Source organism: Gobio gobio, assembly GCF_949357685.1.
Source record: "Gobio gobio genome assembly, chromosome: 18".
NCBI classification, from domain to species: domain Eukaryota; kingdom Metazoa; phylum Chordata; class Actinopteri; order Cypriniformes; family Gobionidae; genus Gobio; species Gobio gobio.
In genome coordinates, this window is record NC_137111.1 from 50,641,246 (window position 1) to 50,663,745 (window position 22,500).

The 22,500-nt window shown below is 46.2% G+C and overlaps 1 protein-coding gene across 1 annotated transcript in view; it reads right to left on the reverse strand.

Annotated features, from left to right (window-relative positions):
- Positions 1-22,500, reverse strand: part of ptk7b (protein tyrosine kinase 7b) — a 124,829-nt gene that overhangs the window by 62,356 nt on the left and 39,973 nt on the right. The window contains exons 2-5 of the mRNA XM_079842761.1: positions 9,921-10,217; positions 8,517-8,619; positions 5,356-5,519; positions 163-310 (exon numbers count right to left, since the gene is read on the reverse strand). Of these exons, the coding sequence (XP_079698887.1) occupies positions 163-310; positions 5,356-5,519; positions 8,517-8,619; positions 9,921-10,217 (712 nt within the window). The remainder of the gene's footprint in view (positions 1-162; positions 311-5,355; positions 5,520-8,516; positions 8,620-9,920; positions 10,218-22,500) is intronic.

Here is a 22,500-nt window from a genome sequence, read left to right on the forward strand (position 1 = left end):
TCTCAAGCTACTGTCAGCTCTAGCTTTTGTCAAGAAACAAAACATGTCTTATATATAAAATGGAAAAGGGACCGGCCCTTTAAACAAGTTCTGACCCCCGTGGACCAGCGGGTCTAACTGAGGGCCTGGAGCTGGTGATCCGGAAGAGACGGAGCGGCTCACCGGGACTGGTTGAGGACGGGTTCTGCGTCGTGGAACCACTGGAGCAGCGGCGGAGGCTTGGCTCTGAACTGGCAGTGAAACACGGCCTCCTCGTCACGCAGGACCACCTGATCCACTGGAGCCACCAGCACACGGGGCAGGCTCTTATCTGCACACACACACACACACACACACACACACACACACCGTCTCCGTTATTAGCAGCTACTAACAGCATCTGTCAGGTGTCACGTGACCTGTGACCTTTACAACACCTGGATCAGACCCCATTCCTCTCATCCAATCTCTCCATCTGAGCCTTGAGCTCCAGCCTTTTTACATTTACAAACATGATCACATTATATAAAGCTGAGCCGCATTAAACTCTCAAACTCCAGGGATGATGTCATCAAGTACTGGAGCTAAACCATTTAGTGCTTTGAGTAATAAGCAAGATTTTAAAATGTATGCGATGTTTATCCCTCTGCTGCTCTTCCTGTAGGGGGCGCATTGGTCGTCTTCCCGGACACCTAAACATTAAACTTCCTCCACTCCAGTAAAACCAATGCAATTTATTTTTCTTCAATAATATTTTTTCTTTTTAATTTTGTATTTTGAGATGATTTGATGGTATTTTTTAATATTTATGCAATAATTCTGGTCTATTTTTGCCATTTTAATTATTGCAGTATTTCAGGTTAAAATAGAGACTAGGCAGATTAGCGCCTCTTTTGGAATTATTTAAGAAATCCTGCAACCATGTGTGTGTTCACTAGAGGTCTCTATGGAGAGGCTTGAGCATTCACTAGTTCTCTTTTGAACACATTTAATGATTTTTTTTTTTGGTGGATTTGAATATATATTTAAAAAATCTCAAAGACTATTTATTATAAAGTTTTAGAATTTTTTTTTGTTAGAAATATAGATTTTTTTTCCGTGAATTTGTGTTTTTGCAGATTTCCCATTCATTTCCTACGAAGAGAACAAGTGGGAGTATTTTTTTTACGACCAATTAGCATGCTCGAATCATGACCCCAATTTTGTGTGTTATTTTGTGTCACTTATTACAGGGACAATCCCCCTGGAGTAAAGTGCCTAGCTCAAGGACACACTGGTGGCGACCGCTGGGCTCGAACCAGCAACCTTCTGCATATCAGTTAAGTGGTTTAACCCACTGGACCACCATCTCCACTGCTTGGCCCCTAATAACGCCATGCTTCCTCATGATATCTCCCAGTGGTAGCATGTACAGGGTGAAGAGTAGCGGTCCTAGCACTGAGCCTTGTGGTACTCCATACTGAACTTGTGCTCGCTGGGACATCTCTTCATTTACTGATACAAACTGATAACAGTCACATAGGTGTGATTTAAACCATGATAAAGCAATTCCACTAATACCTACATTATTTTCGAGTCTATTCAGAAGAATGTTGTGGTCGATAGTATCAAATGCAGCGCTAAGATGGAGTAACACTAATAGGGAGATACAGCCACGATCGGATGATAAGAGTAAATCATGTGTAACGCTGATGAGAGCAGTCTCAGTGCTATGATACGCTCTAAATCCTGACCTCACAGATACCATTTCTTTCTAAAAAGGAGCATAGTTGTGAAGACACTGCCTTTTCTAGTGTTTCTGACAGAAAGGGTAGATTTGAGATTGGTCTATAATTGACTAAATCTGTAGGATCAAGTTGTGTTTTTTAATAAGTGGTTTAATAATAGCGAACTTAAAAGTTTTCAGTACATATCCTAATGACAAAGATGAATTAATGATATTAAGAAGAGGATCTATGACCTCTGGTAGCATCTCTTTTAATAGCCTAGTCGGTATAGGGTCGAGCATACATGTTGATGATTTAGATGATTTAATGAGTTTAGCCAATTCTTCTTCTCCTATAGCAGTGAATGTGTGTGTGTGTGTGTGTGTGTCTTCTCCTATAGCAGTGAATGTGTGTGTGTGTGTGTGTGTGTCTTCTCCTATAGCAGTGAATGTGTGTGTGTGTGTGTGTGTGTGTGTGTGTGTGTGTGTGTGTGTGTGTGAGTGTATGTGTGTGAATAAATACCTCGGGTTGTGTTTGTGTTCTACTAAGAGAGTTGAGAAATAAGCAGATCTAGCAGTTTTTACGGCCTTTCTGTATGCGATCATGCGCTCTTTCCACGAATTACGAAAAACCTCTAGTTTTGTTTTCTTCCAGCTGCGCTCAATTTTTCTGGCTTCTGTTTTAAGGGCCCGAGTGTGTGTGTGTGTGTGTGTGTGTGTGTGTGCTCGTTGTACCACGGTGTTGGACTATTTTCTTTAATCTTCTTTAAGCGCAGGGTCTAAAGTGCTGGAGAAGAGAGAGTCAATAGTTTCTGTTGCAACATCGAGTTCTTCTAGGAATATTTTTTAGATTTGCAATGCAACAAATGAAGGCAGACTAAAATCCAAAGACACAGCGGCCACACACTGAGAGATCCTCAGACGACAGACAAACTCATGTAAGCGTTTACTCTCACAGCCGCCCTCTATTCTTCTGCTAAAGCTGCTTTATCCCTCTTCCTCTCGCTCTCTCCTTTCATTTGTAATGTTCACGCTCGAGCTGATCTCTTTATTCTTCAGCGGAGCTTTATTCTGTCTGCAGGTGTGTGTGCGTGAGCAGCCCAGGTGGCTGATGGGAAGGTGTTGGGTTACACTTTATACATTTCTGTTTTTCTGTGCACGTGAGGTGACAAACATAACAAAGCGCACGAGAACAGCTTCACCACACGCGATACACCCCCATGTCTTCACACACTTGCATTTTGATCCCAGCATTTTGATAAATGTGTGTAACTTTAAAGAACGTCACTAACAATCTTTTTCTGTAGTTACCCATTCTGTGGTCGTTATGCAGTGTTTTAAATGTTGGGATGATCATATTTGGGGGTCCGCGCATCTGAAAGATGGTAAACCCCTGATCTACACTGCAAAAAATGCTTTTCTTACTTAGTATTTTTGTCTTGTTTTCAGTCCAAATATAAAAAAAATCTTACATTAAAGGATTAGTTCACTTTTAAATCAACTTTTGCTGATAGTTTCCTCACCCTCATGTCATCCAAGATGTCCATGTCTTTCTTTCTGCAGTTGAAAAGAAATGAAGGTTTTGGATGAAAACAGTCCAGGGTTTTTCTCCATATAATGGACTTCAATGGGCTCCAAACGGGTCAAGGTCCAAATGACAGTTTCAGTGCAGCTTTAAACGACCCCAGATGATGAATAAGGGTCTGATCTAGACAAACCATCAGCTTCTCAGAGAAACCCAGCAGTATTTATGCTATTATTTTACCTCTTATCAGACGAGCGTGATCATCTCTGAGCTCAGACATAACTTCCGCTGAGTGAGGTCAAAATACGAGCGTGGTCATAGATATATCGATCGTAGATGCCTCATTCTACTGATCCGTGCAGTCGCTAATGAGGCATCTACGTATACATCTATGACCAGGCTCGTATTTTGACCTCACTCAGCGGAAGTTATGTCTGAGCTCAGAGATGATCACGCTCGTCTGATAAGAGGTAAAATAATAGCATAAATACTGCTGGGTTTCTCTCAGAAGCTGATGGTTTGTCTAGATCAGACCCTTATTCATCATCTGGGGTCGTTTAAAAACTGTCATTTGGACCTTGACCCGTTTGGAGCCCATTGAAGTCCATTATATGGAGAAAAACCCTGGACTGTTTTCATCCAAAACCTTCATTTCTTTTCGACTGCAGAGAGAAAGACATGGACATCTTGGATGACATGAGGGTGAGGAAACTATCAGCAAAAGCTTATTTAAAAGTGAACTAATGCTTTAATGAAGCATTGACTAGACAAGCTAAAGTTTTTGTCTTATTTTGGGGGAAAATAACTCAAAATTAAGGGAGTTTAGAATAAGCAAAATAATCTTAATTCAAACAGAAAACAAGATTATTTTGTATATTTTAAGCAAAAACTCCCTTAATTTTGAGTTATTTTCCCCCAAAACAAGACAAAAACTTTTGCTTGTCTAGTCAATGCTTCAAAGGGTGTTTTCACACCTTCCTTGCTTGGTCCGGATTTTCAGACTTTTCAGTTTGGTCCGGATCAAAATGACCAGTGTGAAACCTCCCCTGACCACGATCTGGACCAAACAGACGAAATCTGGTCAGACGAAAAGAGTCAGTCTCAGTGCGGGTCAAACTGAGCAAAGCTTCGGTTCGTTTCTAGTGTGAAAGCATTTTCTGTACGGTTCGTACATTTCAGACCATTTACAGGAAGTTTCTGTTTATTTTTAAATATTATAATGTCATTTTTAAATGTAATCTCGGCTACTCTGATTATGAAAAGTGAAAAGATGCGCAATATGTCAGAAGACAGAAGGTCAGAAATGATTTTGAAATAAATTTTGTATGATTTTGCTTAGAAAGCCTTTTTAATGTGAATTTTGTTTTGTATAAATTGTATCTTAATTTTAATCAGTGTTTCATCAGATAATTGCCTGAATTTAATAAATAAGAAGCTAATAGTCTATAGCAGACAATAATGGCGGGAGCGATCACATGCTTTACACATGAACTGGAGTCTCAAATAAACTGAAACTCAGCAGATACTCGTCTCACACACATGAGAAATATGTGAATATAAAGCTTGAAATGTCCACTTTTAAACGAGATGAAAAGAAAATAGTCCAGCAATGCCAATGCGCAGTGATCAATAGTGGCGGCGATATGAGTCCGTTCATTCACTCTTGTCAAAGACGCACGTCTGTTTACAAACCAATCAGTGTCCAGATGCCGCTCACATGATGAAGACGAGTGGACACGCGTGTGTCATGTGCAGTTCTTTAGTGCGCTCACATGATGAAGACGAGTGGACACGCGTGTGTCATGTGCAGTTCTTTAGTGCGCTCACATGATGAAGACGAGTGGACACGCGTGTGTCATGTGCAGTTCTTTAGTGCGCTCACATGATGAAGACGAGTGGACACGCGTGTGTCATGTGCAGTTCTTTAGTGCGCTCACATGATGGCAATGAGAAACCAAACCAAAACTAACCGAATGTATAAATTTATCAAAACGTGAACTTCGGTTCGGCCCTTGGTGCGGACTCTCAGGTGTGAAAACGCCCTTAATGTAAGATTTTTTAGATATTTGGACTGAAAACAAGACAAAAATACTAAGTAAGAAAAGCCTTTTTTGCAGTGTAAATGTTTTTCAGCTGATGATCTTACCGATGATGTTGAGTGTGATGTTGTGGTTACTGCACACTTGTCCGGCTGCGTTTCGAGCACAGCAGTAGTAAATCCCAGAATCCCCTGGGCTGAGGTCGTTCAGCGTGAGGTTCCGGTCCTTTCCGCCCAGCTGTTCTCCGTCTTTGAACCATTTACTGCTGGGCCTGCGCGGGTCAGAAACAGCTTCACTTCAGCATCAGTTCAAGCCCAGCGGCAACACGGAAGTGACTTAAACTGCAGTTCATGGACTGGCCACTAGAGGCCGGCAAAACCTGTGTCTCTCATGCAGAGGAAAACCAACAGTGAGTGGGGCAATATTAATCAATGAGGCCCTATTAAATGTTTTTTTTATGTTAATATATCTTCGTTATCTAATTTTACAACATACAAAAAGTAGTCAAAATACACCTAACAAAACCAAAAAAAAGATTAAAGTGATGGTTCACCCAAAAATGAACATTAGATTTCCTCTCCCTCAGCTCATCCGAGGTGTGTGTGACATTCTTCTCTCAGACGAATATAATCTGAGTTATATTACAAAAGCCCAGGCTAATCCAAGCTTTAGAATTGGATTCATAGTTGCTCTGTTTTTAAAGTGCATCTGTGCGTCATATAACTGCTCCAGCAGCTCTGGGGTGTTAATAAAGGCCTTCTGAAGCGAATCAACGCGTTTGTGTAAGAAAAATATCCATATTTAAAACTTTATCAAGTAAACTTTCGGCCTCCGCCTTCTGTGTAAAAGTGTTGAATGTTGAAACTCCAGATGTGTGTGTGACGTCATGACGAGCGGAGCTGAGCGTTAGTCTTTCCATCCGCAGGAGAACTTTACACACTTCCAGAAGCTGAACAGGGAAGGCAGAGGCCGAAAGTTTACTTGATAAAGTTTTAAATATGGATATTTTTCTCACACAAACGCGTTGATTCGCTTCAGAAGGCCTTTATTAACACCCCAGAGCCGCTGGAGCAGTTATATGATGCACAGATGCACTTCAAAAACAGAGCAACTATGAATCCAATTCTAAAGCTTGGATTAGCCTGGACTTTTGTAATATAACTCAGATTATATTCGTCTGAGAGAAGAATGTCACACACACCTCAGATGAGCTGAGGGAGAGGAAATCTAATGTTCATTTTTGGGTGAACTATCCCTTTAAAGTACTTTTTGTTTAATTAACAAAATGTCAGTCTTTATCTTCGATACAATATCTTCAAAATACAGTACAAGCTTCATATTGATAACCAGTTGTCACCTTAAAAACGGGGCTTTGTGTGGTGGAGACAGGAAAAATCCATTCTCCGCATATAGAAATATATGGTTATGTAATCTTTATTTTATTAGTTTATCAACTAGCCGTTAACGCAAACTAATTTAATGTAGAAGAGAGGGATATACTAATTAGCCTACTAATAAAATAATGTGTTGATTAGGACTGTCCCCGACTAAAGATTCTTCTAGTGGACCAGTCATTCATTTAATCGCACATTTAATTAATCTGCTTAAATATATATTGTGTGTATGGAAGCGGCGCACATTCTTAAAGCTTGCGAAAAGCACCAGCAAAAGTAATGATTATAAATGTGTCGGGGGAAAAAAACAAGGAGACATTTTATTTGTTTATTATTAAGCTAGTATTTTCTGAGTCAGTTTCGGCTGGAGAGATCAAGCCTTTAGAGAGAAATGCACGTTTCATACGGATTACATAACCAGAGAATATTTGTTTTCGATTTGAATTTGTTTGTTTAAAAGTTATGTTTCTCATAATATAGCCTATGTGAGGCAAGAAGCCTGATCCGCTTAGTTTCGGTTCATTTATGAGATGCTGCAGACTATAGGACGAAAGAAAGCGCGCGTCCTGTTTGTTCTGTATGAGCATAAATGATGGAGTATTTTAAGTTGTTTTCTCTGTCAGGAAAAGAAACGCGAGTGACCGCGCCGGCGCCTTCATGTCATGCAATCGCGCTATACTTCAGCTTCCACACTCACACACACACTCGGATATGTGCCGAATAATAACGCATATTTATCTAGATTAACATTAGAGCGAGTCGAACCAGACGGATAATTCTCCTCATGCTTAACAAATCAAATCCTGCATTTTCTGGGACAAACTGTGCTTTTGATCTGTACGGCTAATGTTGCCCTTCATGACGACTGTGAGGAGGGGGTGTTTTTATAACTCATCTGTTTAAATGATATAAAGCCTGTTCTGCATAATTAAGGGCGTGGCCACTTGAGTGACAGGTGGATTGCCACTATAGAGACTGAGCGACACGCGTCATAATCTGAAGGCCACGCCCACCGGGGGGGAAACAATCAAACCGTCTCCATTGACTTTGCATTGGGTGAAGCGGCCTTTTTGTCATTTTGGACTTATAACAAAAAACTGAACTATGTCTAAAAGCTGATATGTGACAAACTGTACAGCAAACAAGCTAAACAAAACCCAGAAGCAAAAACCCAGACGTTTTTATAAGCTATTGACCCAAAAAACAAGCGTTTAAGGACAAAAAAGTGGATTCAGGCCATTGAGACAGAGCGCGCGGGTCATATTACACTGAGAACTACGACGAACATAATCAGCGACAGTAAATATAATATATAAAACGGACATTTGGATATTTGACTTAACAGTGACAAAATGTTTACTGGACACATATTGAGACACACTGAGTGTCAGGATCCCAAAATTGACCCATTCTTCAGCTGAAGCTTCAGTTAGCATCCACTTTTATCTTCTTAAACGCTCGTTTTTTTGGGTCGACAGCTTATAAAAACTTATTTCTGTGTTGTTTAGCTTGTTTGCTGTACACTTTGTCACATATCAGCTTTTAGACATTGTTCTGTTTTTTGTTATAAGTCCGAAATGACAAGGATGCAGCTTCACGCAATGCAAAGTCAATGGAGAGCGTTGGATTGTTTCCCCCCCGGTGGGCGTGGCCTAAATACGCTCTGTCTCTATGGTCGAGCTAGGTGGGCGTGGTTTCAGCAGTCAGGCACCTCAGCTCCGCCCACGTCCCGCCTCTTTGCCCATTTTCGGTTATCCGGGAGTGACCCGTATTTTTTTTACAGTCTATGTTTCAACTTCAAACCTCCGATTGATCAGCATCACGTCTGTCTCCAGTCATGTGATGTTCAGTGTGCGGATCAGGATTGGACTCACCGTGGATGTCCATCAATGTGACACTGCAACACGATTCGCTCAGCCTCCTCTAGCTCCGCCTCTGAGGCGGGTTCATTCATGGTGACCGGCCCCCTCTCCAGCCCTGAGGACACACACAGCCATCAGAATGATCATGTGATCGCTCTCTGGAAGCCCTATTCCTACAGCAGCGGATGTACGGTCATCCCAACACTAACACGGGATAGCCTGGGAATTTAATCCAGAATATCATTGTTTTTCTTCCATCACCCGTGTTAAAAATTCCCAGCCAAATCCCCAAGGCTGTTTGTTAAATGCCTGAATACACACACTATAAAATCAGAAATCAAGCTGAATGTGTTTGAAGAGCTAGAAAACACCCTCGTGTTATGTTGCGGCTCAATTTGATTTTTAAGTTGCCAGAAATATCAGTTCAACTGTTTTTTTTCTTAAAATTGTATGACTTTTTCTCATTTAGGGTCATGAACATGCATGCAAAGTTTTAACACGCTGATGTGTTTTGACACACACACACACACATTTACTGTTACGTTCGTGATGTTCACGGGTCAATTTGACCCGCATATTTAATGTTCTAAGGCATTGTAGAGACCCAAAAATAACATTTCTGGCTATATTTTGTTATTTTAGTTTTTTACTAACCTATGAAGCTAAAAAAATAGCTTTTCCCCATTTTTTTTCAATACAGAAATATTTTTTGTATGCCACAAATGGTAAAAATGAGCTATAATTTCTTTTTTCAATCTATCTGAAATACTATCTAACCTACATTGTTTTTCTGGAAATTGTGTGACCTTTTCTCACTTGGGGTCATTAACATGCATGCAAAGTTTCAACATGCTGATAAGTTGTGAAATGTGCATATTAAATTGTGCTATTGTAAAGAGTAGTTTTTCATTCAAATAAATCTGCAATAAACTGCTAATTATAATGGATAAACAGTTACTGAAAAACTAAAGCAACTATTTACAGAGATTACTCAAAATGAAGTGAGTTTTTGCTTAAAATAAGCAGAATAATCTGCCAATGGGGTAAGCAAAATAATCTTGTTTTCTGTTTGAATTAAAATTATTTTGCTAACCCCATTGGCAGATTATTCTGCTTATTTTAAGCAAAACTCACTTCATTTTGAGTTATTTTACCCCAAAACAAGACAAAAACTTTTGCTTGTCTAGTCAATGCTTCTTAATGTAAGATTTTTTAGATATTTGGACTGAAAACAAGACAAAAATACTAAGTAAGAAAAGCATTTTTTGCAGTGAAACGAGCAGGATCCTCTGGACAGGAATAATTCTACATCTGAGGGCGAGACGCAATCCGACACGCTAGAGAGAGAGAGAAGCCCAGATCAGATGAAACCGGACCTCCGTCACACACTCATTCCTTCACTGGATTCGTCCTCACATTTGATGTTGAAGGAGGCGCTGGCGGAGGTCAGTGTGTGTCCTGCGGCGCTGCTGGACGCCACACACTGGAAGTTCCCCGTGTCCATGTGCCGGTCCACTGCGCTGAACTTCAGGTTGCTGCCCTCCTGAAAGCGGCGATCCGAGTCCAGAACCCGCCGGCCGTCCTGAGTCCAGGAGAAGCTCACGCCCGCCGGGTCACGGGCCTCACAGCGCAGGATGGCACTGCGGCCGTGGAGCGCGTCCTGAGATTTGGGCTCTTTGGAGAACTGAAGCGATGACGCCTGGATGAGGAAGACTGAGAGAACCATCTCAGATTAATGGACATCTCCAAACTCAACAGCATCATAACGACATGTTTGCTTTAAAGGGTTAGTTCAGCCAAAACTGTAAATTGTGTGATTAATGACTGAGCCTCATGTGGTTGGACACCCGTCAGACCTCCGTTCATCTTCAGACACAAATGAAGATATTTTAGTGTAAATCTGATGCTCTGAAAGGCCTCCATTGGCTCAACTTTACACTCTCAAGACCCTTAAAAGACACTAAAGACTAAAGTTACAAAGTCCATCTCACTACAGCGGCTCTACAATAACTTTATGAAGACGAGAATAGTTTCTGTGCGCAAAAAAACACTAAATAACGACTTATATAGTGATGACGATTTCAAAACACGGCCTCATGAAGCTTCGAAGCGTTATGAATCAGTGAGTTGATTCAGCGGTTCAGAGCGATATGAATCAGTGAGTCGATTCAGCGGTTCAGAGCGATATGAATCAGTGAGTCGATTCAGCGGTTCAGAGCGATATGAATCAGTGAGTCGATTCAGCGGTTCAGAGCGATATGAATCAGTGAGTCGATTCAGCGGTTCAGAGCGTTATGAATCAGTGAGTCGATTCAGCGGTTCAGAGCGTTATGAATCAGTGAGTCGATTCAGCGGTTCAGAGCGATATGAATCAGTGAGTCGATTCAGCGGTTCAGAGCGTTATGAATCAGTGAGTCGATTCAGCGGTTCAGAGCGTTATGAATCAGTGAGTCGATTCAGCGGTTCAGAGCGATATGAATCAGTGAGTCGATTCAGCGGTTCAGAGCGATATGAATCAGTGAGTCGATTCAGCGGTTCAGAGCGTTATGAATCAGTGAGTCGATTCAGCGGTTCAGAGCGATATGAATCAGTGAGTCGATTCAGCGGTTCAGAGCATTATGAATCAGTGAGTCGAATCATGATTCGGATCGCGTGTCAAACCGCCAAACTGCTGAAATTTGGCGATCCAAACTGCTGAATCGACTCACTGATTCATAACGCTCCAAACTGCTGAATCGACTCACTGATTCATAACGCTCCGAACCACTGAATCGACTCACTGATTCATATCGCTCTGAACCGCTGAATCGACTCACTGATTCATAACGCTTCGAAGCTTCATGAGGCCGTGTTTTGAAATCGTCATCACTATGTAAGTCGTTATTTAGGGTTTTTTTGCGCACAGAAACTATTCTCGTCTTCATAAAGTTATTGTAGAGCCGCTGTAGTGAGATGGACTTTGTAACTTTAGTCTTTAGTGTCTTTTAAGGGTCTTGAGAGTGTAAAGTTGAGCCAATGGAGGCCTTTCAGAGCATCAGATTTACACTAAAATATCTTCATTTGTGTCTGAAGATGAACGGAGGTCTGACGGGTGTCCAACCACATGAGGCTCAGTCATTAATGACACAATCTACAGTTTTGGGTGAACTAACCCTTTAATAACACAAACACAACATTCATCATCATCATCATCATCATCATCACCAATGCAGTCAGAGAAATAAACATAATTCAAAGAGAACTTAAGAGTATTTGTCTGACCCCATTGGCAGATATTTGTTCTTCTTTTAACACTAGAACCGCCACAGGGTCAAATTTACCCACGGCTGTTTTTCAAATGTACAAAACAGATTTCCAATAAAATATCCAAGTCTCCCAGTCACTGACTTTTACTAAAACTGTGTTCTTTACTATTCCCTGTTGTTAAAAATTGTTTAGATAAAACCAGATTTAAAAACGGGTCATATTTACCCTGATATAATTCCTCTATTTTCGCGCTGTAAACAGTCACACAACGCACGGCCAAATAAAGATGTTTTAGCCTATTTATAAATGTTCAGACTTTGGATTAATCATACATTTTTGTTTTGCAATTTTGTATTGAGTTTGATACTGTGCTGCTATTTATTCAAGTCTGCCCATTTCCTGAAAGAAAAAGAAAAATCCGATATGATGGAATGAATAAAACAATTTTCATGATTATCCCAAGTTTATTGGTGTTGTTCTCTTATTCAAATTATAAATGATATAACTATACAAATGAATAATTAATTAGGTCAACTGTGCGTGTGTTATCCTTATCATAAGTTGTCATACATCTTATGTTATTATTGTCATCTTATGCAGTGCTGTCAATTATTACAGCTCTTTATTGTCTATTTAGTGTACTTTAGTCATTTAAATAACATGGGTTATCTTAATATGGGATTAATGACATTTTATTATAATATTACACCACCCAAATATGTATTTATTTCCATCTAATTCTCGTCGTCATTGCAGGTTTAGCCTATAGTCACCAAAAAGTGATTAGTTTAGCTGTTTAAAATAGCATAAAACAACAGGACAAACACACAGTTGATGACTAAACATAATCATTTCATGACTCTAGACATTACTGTGTGAAGACAGTGGCATAATACAGTGACATATTACGTTTTTTAGCCGTATCAATGCAGTTATAATCTGCATGCTGGCCGTTTAAGGTATACAGCAACCTCTGGCGGTTCTTCTTTTAAGCAACTTAATATCTTTTTAAAAGGGACCTATAATGCCCATTTTTACAAGATGTAATGTAAGTCTCAGGTGTCGGAGTGTGTGAAGTTTCAGCTCAAAATACCTCACAGATCATTTATAAATCCATGTTGTAAATACCCATTTCTGACTACAGTCAAGAACAGGCTGTTTTCGTGCATGTGCCTTTAAATGCAAATGAGCTTCTGGTCCCTGCCCTCTATCAAGAATAGGGCGGAGCTTCAAGAACACATGCAACAACAAAACAGGGCAATCTCCCGCACTATGAGGCTGAACGCCGCTGGAGATTGAACAGGGATAGTTTCGTTTCATTACAGTTATATCTTATGTTGTCATCTATTGGCCAAAACTTTACTTTTATTTTTATGAAGTTTATTGTTCATCACACAAAAGATGAAGTGAGACGCTGCTTATGATTTCTGGGGATTAAAAAAAGAGGAGAGAGTGGATTTTGATCATTATAGGATGTTTGTGTACACACACCTTTAATAACGAGTAGATATTTGTGCTGGAAGACCAGACACACACACTGAGGAGGAAGACGATTGTCCGCAGTGTTAATGCCTTTATGGTTGTGTTAGTTGAGTGTGTGTGTGTGTGTGTGTGTGTATGTGTGTGTGTGTGTGTGTGTGTGTGTGTGTGTGTGTGTGTGTGTGTGTGTGTGTGTGTGTGTGTGTGTGTGTGTGTGTGTATTCACTGAGAAGCATGTCAGATCATGTGCAAAACAGAGCGTCTGACATGACAACGATATCAACACACATCAAGAGTCTGTATCGAATGTCAAAGACGTTTTATTTGTTGTATTTTTTCTTTGTAATCCCATGATGCTCTTGAAGTGGGCCACTAAGAGCTTCCATTCATTATTCACGCATGTGGAAGCAGAAGCTTCAGGCGGATTCAGAACATATCACACACACACACACACACACATCTTCACACACACACACACACACATATACACACACACACACATACACACACACACACACACACACACACACACACACACACACACACACACACACACACACACACACACACACACACACACACACACACACACACACACACACACACACACACACACACACATATACACACACACATCCTCACATACACACATCCACACACAATACAACTTACACACTCATATGTGATGGTTTCAGGATAAATATATGGAGCTTTTGTGCAATTTTGGAAACTTTAAAGGGTCATCACACACACAGTCTCACTCTTAAGTATCGATAGTCACTAAATTAATCACTAAATTTTTCTAAATTTTTCAACTAAATATCCAAATAAATCTAATTATTAAACTAAATAACCATATAAACTAAATTACTGCTCTAATTACTGCTCTAAAGCCCACACTGTCACTGTATGATCATTGAAATGAACTGATGACATCACCGTTTTCTCCAGAACGGCTGAATAAAATTATGCTGCATTATTTTCCTGTTTAACACTGTAAAGCTGCTTTGAAACAATCTGCATTGTTAAAAGCACTATATAAATAACTTGACTTGACTTGATAGGGTAGTGTTGATCCTTCATATCTCACAAGAGTCTTTAGTTTATCAGATTTATAAAAGAAACCCCCAGTTCACAGACCTTCACAGACCCCCAGAGACCCTTACAGACCTTCAGAGACCCTAACAGACCTTCAGAGACCCTCTCAGACCCTCACAGACCTTCAGAGACCCTCTGACTCTCACAGACCTTCAGAGACCCTCACAGACCTTCACAGACCCTAACAGACCTTCAGAGACCCTCTGACTCTCACAGACCTTCAGAGACCCTCACAGACCTTCACAGACCCTAACAGACCTTCAGAGACCCTCTGACTCTCACAGACCTTCAGAGACCCTCACAGACCTTCAGAGACCCTCTGACTCTCACAGACCTTCAGAGACCCTCACAGACCTTCACAGACCCTAACAGACCTTCACAGACCCTAACAGACCTTCAGAGACCCTCACAGACCTTCAGAGACCCTCACAGACCTTCACAGACCCTCACAGACCTTCACAGACCCTAACAGACCTTCAGAGACCCTCTGACTCTCACAGACCTTCAGAGACCCTCACAGACCTTCAGAGACCCTCTGACTCTCACAGACCTTCAGAGACCCTCACAGACCTTCACAGACCCTAACAGACCTTCAGAGACCCTCTGACTCTCACAGACCTTCAGAGACCCTAACAGACCTTCAGAGACCCTCTCAGACTCTCACAGACCTTCAGACCCTCTCAGACCCTTACAGACCTTCAGAGACCCTAACAGACCCTCTCAGACCTTCAGACCCTCTCAGACCCTTGCAGACCTTCAGAGACCCTCTCAGACTCTCACAGACCTTCAGAGACCCTCTCAGACTCTCACAGACCTTCAGAGACCCTCTCAGACTCTCACAGACCTTCAGAGACCCTAACAGACCTTCAGAGACCCTCAGAGACCCTCTCAGACCCTTACAGACCTTCAGAGACCCTAACAGACCCTCTCAGACCTTCAGACCCTCTCAGACTCTCACAGACATTCAGAGACCCTCAGAGACCCTCACAGACCTTCAGAGACCCTCAGAGACCCTCACAGACCTTCAGAGACCCTCACAGACCTTCAGAGACCCTAACAGACTCTCACAGACTTTCAGAGACCCTCACAGACTCTCACAGACCCTCACAGACTCTCACAGACCTTCAGAGACCCTCACAGACCCTCAGAGACCATCTCAGACTCTCAGAGACCCTCACAGACCCTCACAGACTCTCACAGACCTTCAGAGACCCTCACAGACCATCAGAGACCATCTCAGACCCTCAGAGACCCTCTCAGACCTTCAGAGACCCTCACAGACCTTCAGAGACCCTCACAGACCCTCAGAGACCCTCTCAGACCCCCAGAGACCCTCTCAGACCCTCAGAGACCCTCACAGACTCTCACAGACCTTCAGAGACCCTCTCAGACCCTCAGAGACCCTCTCAGACCCTCAGAGACCCTCTCAGACCTTCAGAGACCCTCAGAGACCCTCTCAGACCCTCACAGACTCTCACAGACCTTCAGAGACCCTCTCAGACCCTCAGAGACCCTCTCAGACCTTCAGAGACCCTCAGAGACCCTCTCAGACCCTCACAGACTCTCACAGACCTTCAGAGACCCTCTCAGACCCTCAGAGACCCTCTCAGACCTTCAGAGACCCTCAGAGACCCTCTCAGACCCTCAGAGACCCTCACAGACTCTCACAGACCTTCAGAGACCCTCTCAGACCCTCAGAGACCCTCTCAGACCCTCAGAGACCCTCTCAGACCCTCAGAGACCCTCTCAGACCTTCAGAGACCCTCACAGACCTTCAGAGACCCTCACAGACCCTCAGAGACCCTCTCAGACCTTCAGAGACCCTAACAGACCCTCAGAGACCCTCTCAGACCCCCAGAGACCCTCTCAGACCCTCAGAGACCCTCACAGACCTTCAGAGACCCTCACAGACCCTCAGAGACCCTCTCAGACCTTCAGAGACCCTAACAGACCCTCAGAGACCCTCTCAGACCCCCAGAGACCCTCTCAGACCCTCAGAGACCCTCACAGACTCTCACAGACCTTCAGAGACCCTCTCAGACCCTCAGAGACCCTCTCAGACCCTCAGAGACCCTCTCAGACCTTCAGAGACCCTCTCAGACCTTCAGAGACCCTCTCAGACCTTCAGAGACCCTCAGAGACCCTCAGAGACCCTCACAGACCCTCAGAGACCCTCAGAGACCCTCTCAGACCTTCAGAGACCCTCAGAGACCCTCTCAGACCTTCAGAGACCCTCATATTTCAGATGATTATAGGATGCGCCTGGATCCTGTCAGCAGGTTTAAACACGCTCATCTTCAGGAAACCCTAAACAAACGCTGAGTTCTGCCATTAGAGACGTGTTAGAGCCGCTTCATCCACTCAGCTCCAGCCGTCCGTCAGCACAGATCAAGCGTGTTCTGTCCCGTGTCAGATCCGTGTTGGATCCGTGACCAACTGTGATCACAGCAGCGAGGGGGAAAGATGCGCCGAGACGCCACTAAAAGCTTTTCCACCATTAAGAGCATTACAGTAAATGTGTGTGAGACGGCGTTCCGGGGCCGACCACCCAGACTCTCACATTACCGGCTCATTACCCATGACAGATCTGGGGCCCGGGGCCGGCGCTCTAAGAGATGCTGTGGCTGAGCGCCAGAGGAGACGCATAAAGACGCTATTGTTCCCTCGGCGTACTGTCACTCATGTGTTTATGAGCGCTCAGAAGCGTAAGATACCTGGAGAAAGGCCTCAGCACACTTAAAGCATTAGTTCACTTTTAAATCAACTTTTGCTGATAGTTTCCTCACCCTCATGTCATCCAAGATGTCCATGTCTTTCTTTCCGTAGTAGAAAAGAAATGAAGGTTTTGGATGAAAACAGTCCAGGGTTTTTCTCCATATAATGGACTTCAATGGGCTCCAAACGGGTCAAGGTCCAAATGACAGTTTCAGTGCAGCTTTAAACGACACCAGATGATGAATAAGGGTCTGATCTAGACAAACCATCAGCTTCTGCGAGAAACCCAGCAGTATTTATGCTATTATTTTACCTCTTATCAGACGAGCGTGATCATCTCTGAGCTCAGACATAACTTCCGCTGAGTGAGGTCAAAATACGAGCGTGGTCATAGATATATCGATCATAGATGCCTCATTCTACTGATCCGTGCAGGCGCTAATGAGGCATCTACGTATACATCTATGCATGGGCGTCGGAACCATTGTATGTGGGACAAGCCCCACCCACTTTTTACGATCAATGATATTGGACCCACTCACTTTTATCGTCTCTAACACTCAGCACACGTCTGTTCACCGACCCCTAATCGATAAACACTTATTATTAAACACGTTAGACGCTTTATTTCCACTTTTCTAATATTTTCTTCATTTTTATTGAAAATAAATGCCTTTCCGATCTGATGTGTGATGGGAAAACGGAGAAGATTGAGTTCGACCGCAGGTCGATTTGTGTCAAAACTAGATGCGGTGCATCTTACCCCTACACTACTGCCGCTCTCAATGATATGCCGATTTCCGTAATTTTGTCTTTCCGAACTATACGTATAGTAAGCAAAGCGGTATATTTGTAGGCTACTTATTGGCATCTACTCCAGTAAAAAAATTCTGAGGACCCACCCACATTTTTTTTTGCTTCTGACGCCCATACATCTATAACCACGCTCGTATTTTGACCTCACTCAGCGGAAGTTATGTCTGAGCTCAGAGATGATCACGCTCGTCTGATAAGAGGTAAAATAATAGCATAAATACTGCTGGGTTTCTCGCAGAAGCTGATGGTTTGTCTAGATCAGACCCTTATTCATCATCTGGTGTCGTTTAAAGCTGCACTGAAACTGTCATTTGGACCTTGACCCGTTTGGAGCCCATTGAAGTCCATTATATGGAGAAAAACCCTGGACTGTTTTCATCAAAACCTTCATTTCTTTTCAACTGCAGAAAGAAAGACATGGACATCTTGGATGACATGAGGGTGAGGAAACTATCAGCAAAAGTTGATTTAAAAGTGAACTAATGCTTTAAGCGTTTCCTCTGCTGAACAAAGAGAGTTCTCTAATGATGAAGCTTCACTCAATCATCATCATTCACTCAGCGTGAGCTTGTAGAAACAAAAACAATCCTCAGGTCGGTTTCCAGAAGCCGATCTACAGTAAAGCTGACAGGGATCAAACACGCCGATAAGAGCGTACACACACACACACACACACACACACACACACTCACACTCACACACACACACACACACACACACACACACACACACACACACACACACACACACACACACACACACACACTCACACTCACACACACACACCTTCACTTCCTGTCTGATTAATTAACTGCGAAAGGAAAAGCACTTTAAATGTAGATGATCCAAGCAAAACATGGACAACGCTGCAGGAATATGGAAAAGAGATTAAAGTAGCGCTCTGGAAGAGATGAAGAGGAGATCTGCTCATTTCCTGTGCGCAGAGGAAGTCCACACACACACACACACACACAAACTCATTAAAAACACACTGAGATGAGTTCAGGAGACTCTAATGCCAGTGTGTCGAGCTTCAGTTCCTGGAAACTCTGAGATCATCCACTAAATATAGCACTAAAGATCTTTACCGAACCTCATGTGAAGGAACATTAGCACTCTAAAACATTTAAAGGATTAAAACTATTAAAGCGTGCATCTGCACAAACTCTCACGGATTATATTCTGGGTGATTATAGACTCAATTATAGTTACAGTTAACCATAAAAAGTTCAGTTACCCGATTAAATACTTTAACTGAAATTACGGGCCACCCACAAAATGTAATTGGCCACCCCAAGTGCCCCCCCAGACCGCCTCAGTCCCCCTCAGACCATCTCAGACCCCCTCAGACCCCCTCAGACCGCCTCAGTCCCCCTCAGACCGCCTCAGTCCCCCTCAGACCCCCTCAGACCCCCTCAGACCGCCTCAGACCATCTCAGACCCCCTCAGACCCCCTCAGACCCCCTCAGACCCCCTCAGACCGCCTCAGACCATCTCAGTCCCCCTCAGACCCCCTCAGACCGCCTCAGACCCCCTCAGACCCCCTCAGACCGCCTCAGACCATCTCAGACCCCCTCAGACCCCCTCAGACCCCCTCAGACCGCCTCAGACCCCCTCAGACCGCCTCAGACCCCCTCAGACCGCCTCAGTCCCCCTCAGACCCCCTCAGACCATCTCAGACCCCCTCAGACCGCCTCAGACCCCCTCAGACCGCCTCAGACCCCCTCAGACCGCCTCAGTCCCCCTCAGACCATCTCAGACCCCCTCAGACCGCCTCAGATCCCCTCAGACCGCCTCAGATCCCCTCAGACCATCTCAGACCCCCTCAGACCGCCTCAGACCGCCTCAGTCCCCCTCAGACCATCTCAGACCCCCTCAGACCATCTCAGACCCCCTCAGACCATCTCAGACCCCCTCAGACCGCCTCAGACCGCCTCAGTCCCCCTCAGACCGCCTCAGATCCCCTCAGACCATCTCAGACCCCCTCAGACCATCTCAGACCCCCTCAGACCCCCTCAGACCGCCTCAGACCCCCTCAGACCGCCTCAGACCGCCTCAGTCCCCCTCAGACCATCTCAGACCCCCTCAGACCATCTCAGACCCCCTCAGACCGCCTCAGATCCCCTCAGACCATCTCAGACCGCCTCAGTCCCCCTCAGACCCCCTCAGACCGCCTCAGTCCCCCTCAGACCCCCTCAGACCGCCTCAGTCCCCCTCAGACCCCCTCAGACCGCCTCAGTCCCCCTCAGACCCCCTCAGACCCCCTCAGACCGCCTCAGTCCCCCTCAGACCCCCTCAGACCCCCTCAGACCCCCTCAGACCGCCTCAGTCCCCCTCAGACCCCCTCAGACCCCCTCAGACCCCCTCAGACCCCCTCAGACCCCCTCAGACCGCCTCAGACCGCCTCAGTCCCCCTCAGACCCCCTCAGACCGCCTCAGTCCCCCTCAGACCCCCTCAGACCGCCTCAGACCGCCTCAGTCCCCCTCAGACCCCCTCAGTCCCCCTCAGACCGCCTCAGTCCCCCTCAGACCCCCTCAGACCGCCTCAGACCGCCTCAGTCCCCCTCAGACCATCTCAGACCCCCTCAGACCGCCTCAGTCCCCCTCAGACCCCCTCAGACCGCCTCAGACCCCCTCAGACCATCTCAGACCCCCTCAGACCGCCTCAGACCCCCTCAGTCCCCCTCAGACCCCCTCAGACCATCTCAGACCCCCTCAGACCGCCTCAGTCCCCCTCAGACCCCCTCAGACCGCCTCAGACCGCCTCAGTCCCCCTCAGTCCCCCTCAGACCCCCTCAGTCCCCCTCAGACCCCCTCAGTCCCCCTCAGACCCCCTCAGACCCCCTCAGACCCCCTCAGACCGCCTCAGTCCCCCTCAGACCCCCTCAGACCCCCTCAGACCGCCTCAGACCCCCTCAGACCATCTCAGACCCCCTCAGACCGCCTCAGTCCCCCTCAGACCGCCTCAGACCCCCTCAGACCATCTCAGACCCCCTCAGACCGCCTCAGACCCCCTCAGTCCCCCTCAGACCCCCTCAGACCATCTCAGACCCCCTCAGACCGCCTCAGTCCCCCTCAGACCCCCTCAGACCGCCTCAGACCGCCTCAGTCCCCCTCAGTCCCCCTCAGACCCCCTCAGTCCCCCTCAGACCGCCTCAGTCCCCCTCAGACCCCCTCAGTCCCCCTCAGACCCCCTCAGACCGCCTCAGACCCCCTCAGACCGCCTCAGTCCCCCTCAGACCCCCTCAGACCCCCTCAGACCGCCTCAGACCCCCTCAGACCCCCTCAGACCCCCTCAGACCCCCTCAGACCGCCTCAGACCCCCTCAGTCCCCCTCAGACCCCCTCAGACCCCCTCAGACCGCCTCAGACCCCCTCAGACCGCCTCAGACCGCCTCAGTCCCCCTCAGTCCCCCTCAGACCCCCTCAGTCCCCCTCAGACCGCCTCAGTCCCCCTCAGACCCCCTCAGACCGCCTCAGTCCCCCTCAGTCCCCCTCAGTCCCCCTCAGACCCCCTCAGACCGCCTCAGTCCCCCTCAGACCCCCTCAGACCGCCTCAGTCCCCCTCAGACCCCCTCAGACCCCCTCAGACCGCCTCAGTCCCCCTCAGACCCCCTCAGTCCCCCTCAGACCCCCTCAGTCCCCCTCAGACCCCCTCAGACCATCTCAGCCCGCCTCAGACCCCCTCAGACCCCCTCAGACCGCCTCAGTCCCCCTCAGACCCCCTCAGACCCCCTCAGACCGCCTCAGTCCCCCTCAGTCCCCCTCAGACCCCCTCAGTCCCCCTCAGACCCCCTCAGTCCCCCTCAGACCGCCTCAGTCCCCCTCAGTCCCCCTCAGACCCCCTCAGACCGCCTCAGACCCCCTCAGACCCCCTCAGACCGCCTCAGTCCCCCTCAGACCCCCTCAGTCCCCCTCAGACCCCCTCAGTCCCCCTCAGTCCCCCTCAGTCCCCCTCAGACCCCCTCAGTCCCCCTCAGACCCCCTCAGACCCCCTCAGTCCCCCTCAGACCCCCTCAGACCGCCTCAGTCCCCCTCAGTCCCCCTCAGACCCCCTCAGACCCCCTCAGACCCCCTCAGTCCCCCTCAGACCCCCTCAGACCCCCTCAGTCCCCCTCAGACCCCCTCAGACCCCCTCAGTCCCCCTCAGACCCCCTCAGACCCCCTCAGTCCCCCTCAGTCCCCCTCAGACCCCCTCAGACCCCCTCAGTCCCCCTCAGACCCCCTCAGACCCCCTCAGTCCCCCTCAGACCCCCTCAGACCCCCTCAGTCCCCCTCAGACCCCCTCAGTCCCCCTCAGACCCCCTCAGACCCCCTCAGTCCCCCTCAGACCGCCTCAGTCCCCCTCAGACCGCCTCAGTCCCCCTCAGACCCCCTCAGACCGCCTCAGTCCCCCTCAGACCGCCTCAGTCCCCCTCAGACCATCTCAGACCCCCTCAGACCATCTCAGACCCCCTCAGTCCCCCTCAGACCCCCTCAGACCCCCTCAGACCCCCTCAGACCGCCTCAGTCCCCCTCAGACCATCTCAGACCGTCTCAGACCGTCTCAGACCCCCTCAGACCGTCTCAGACCAGCACTCAGAGAGGATGCTGGGAATCAAATTTACATCTGAAAAACCTCCACAGATGATTCTGACGCTCCT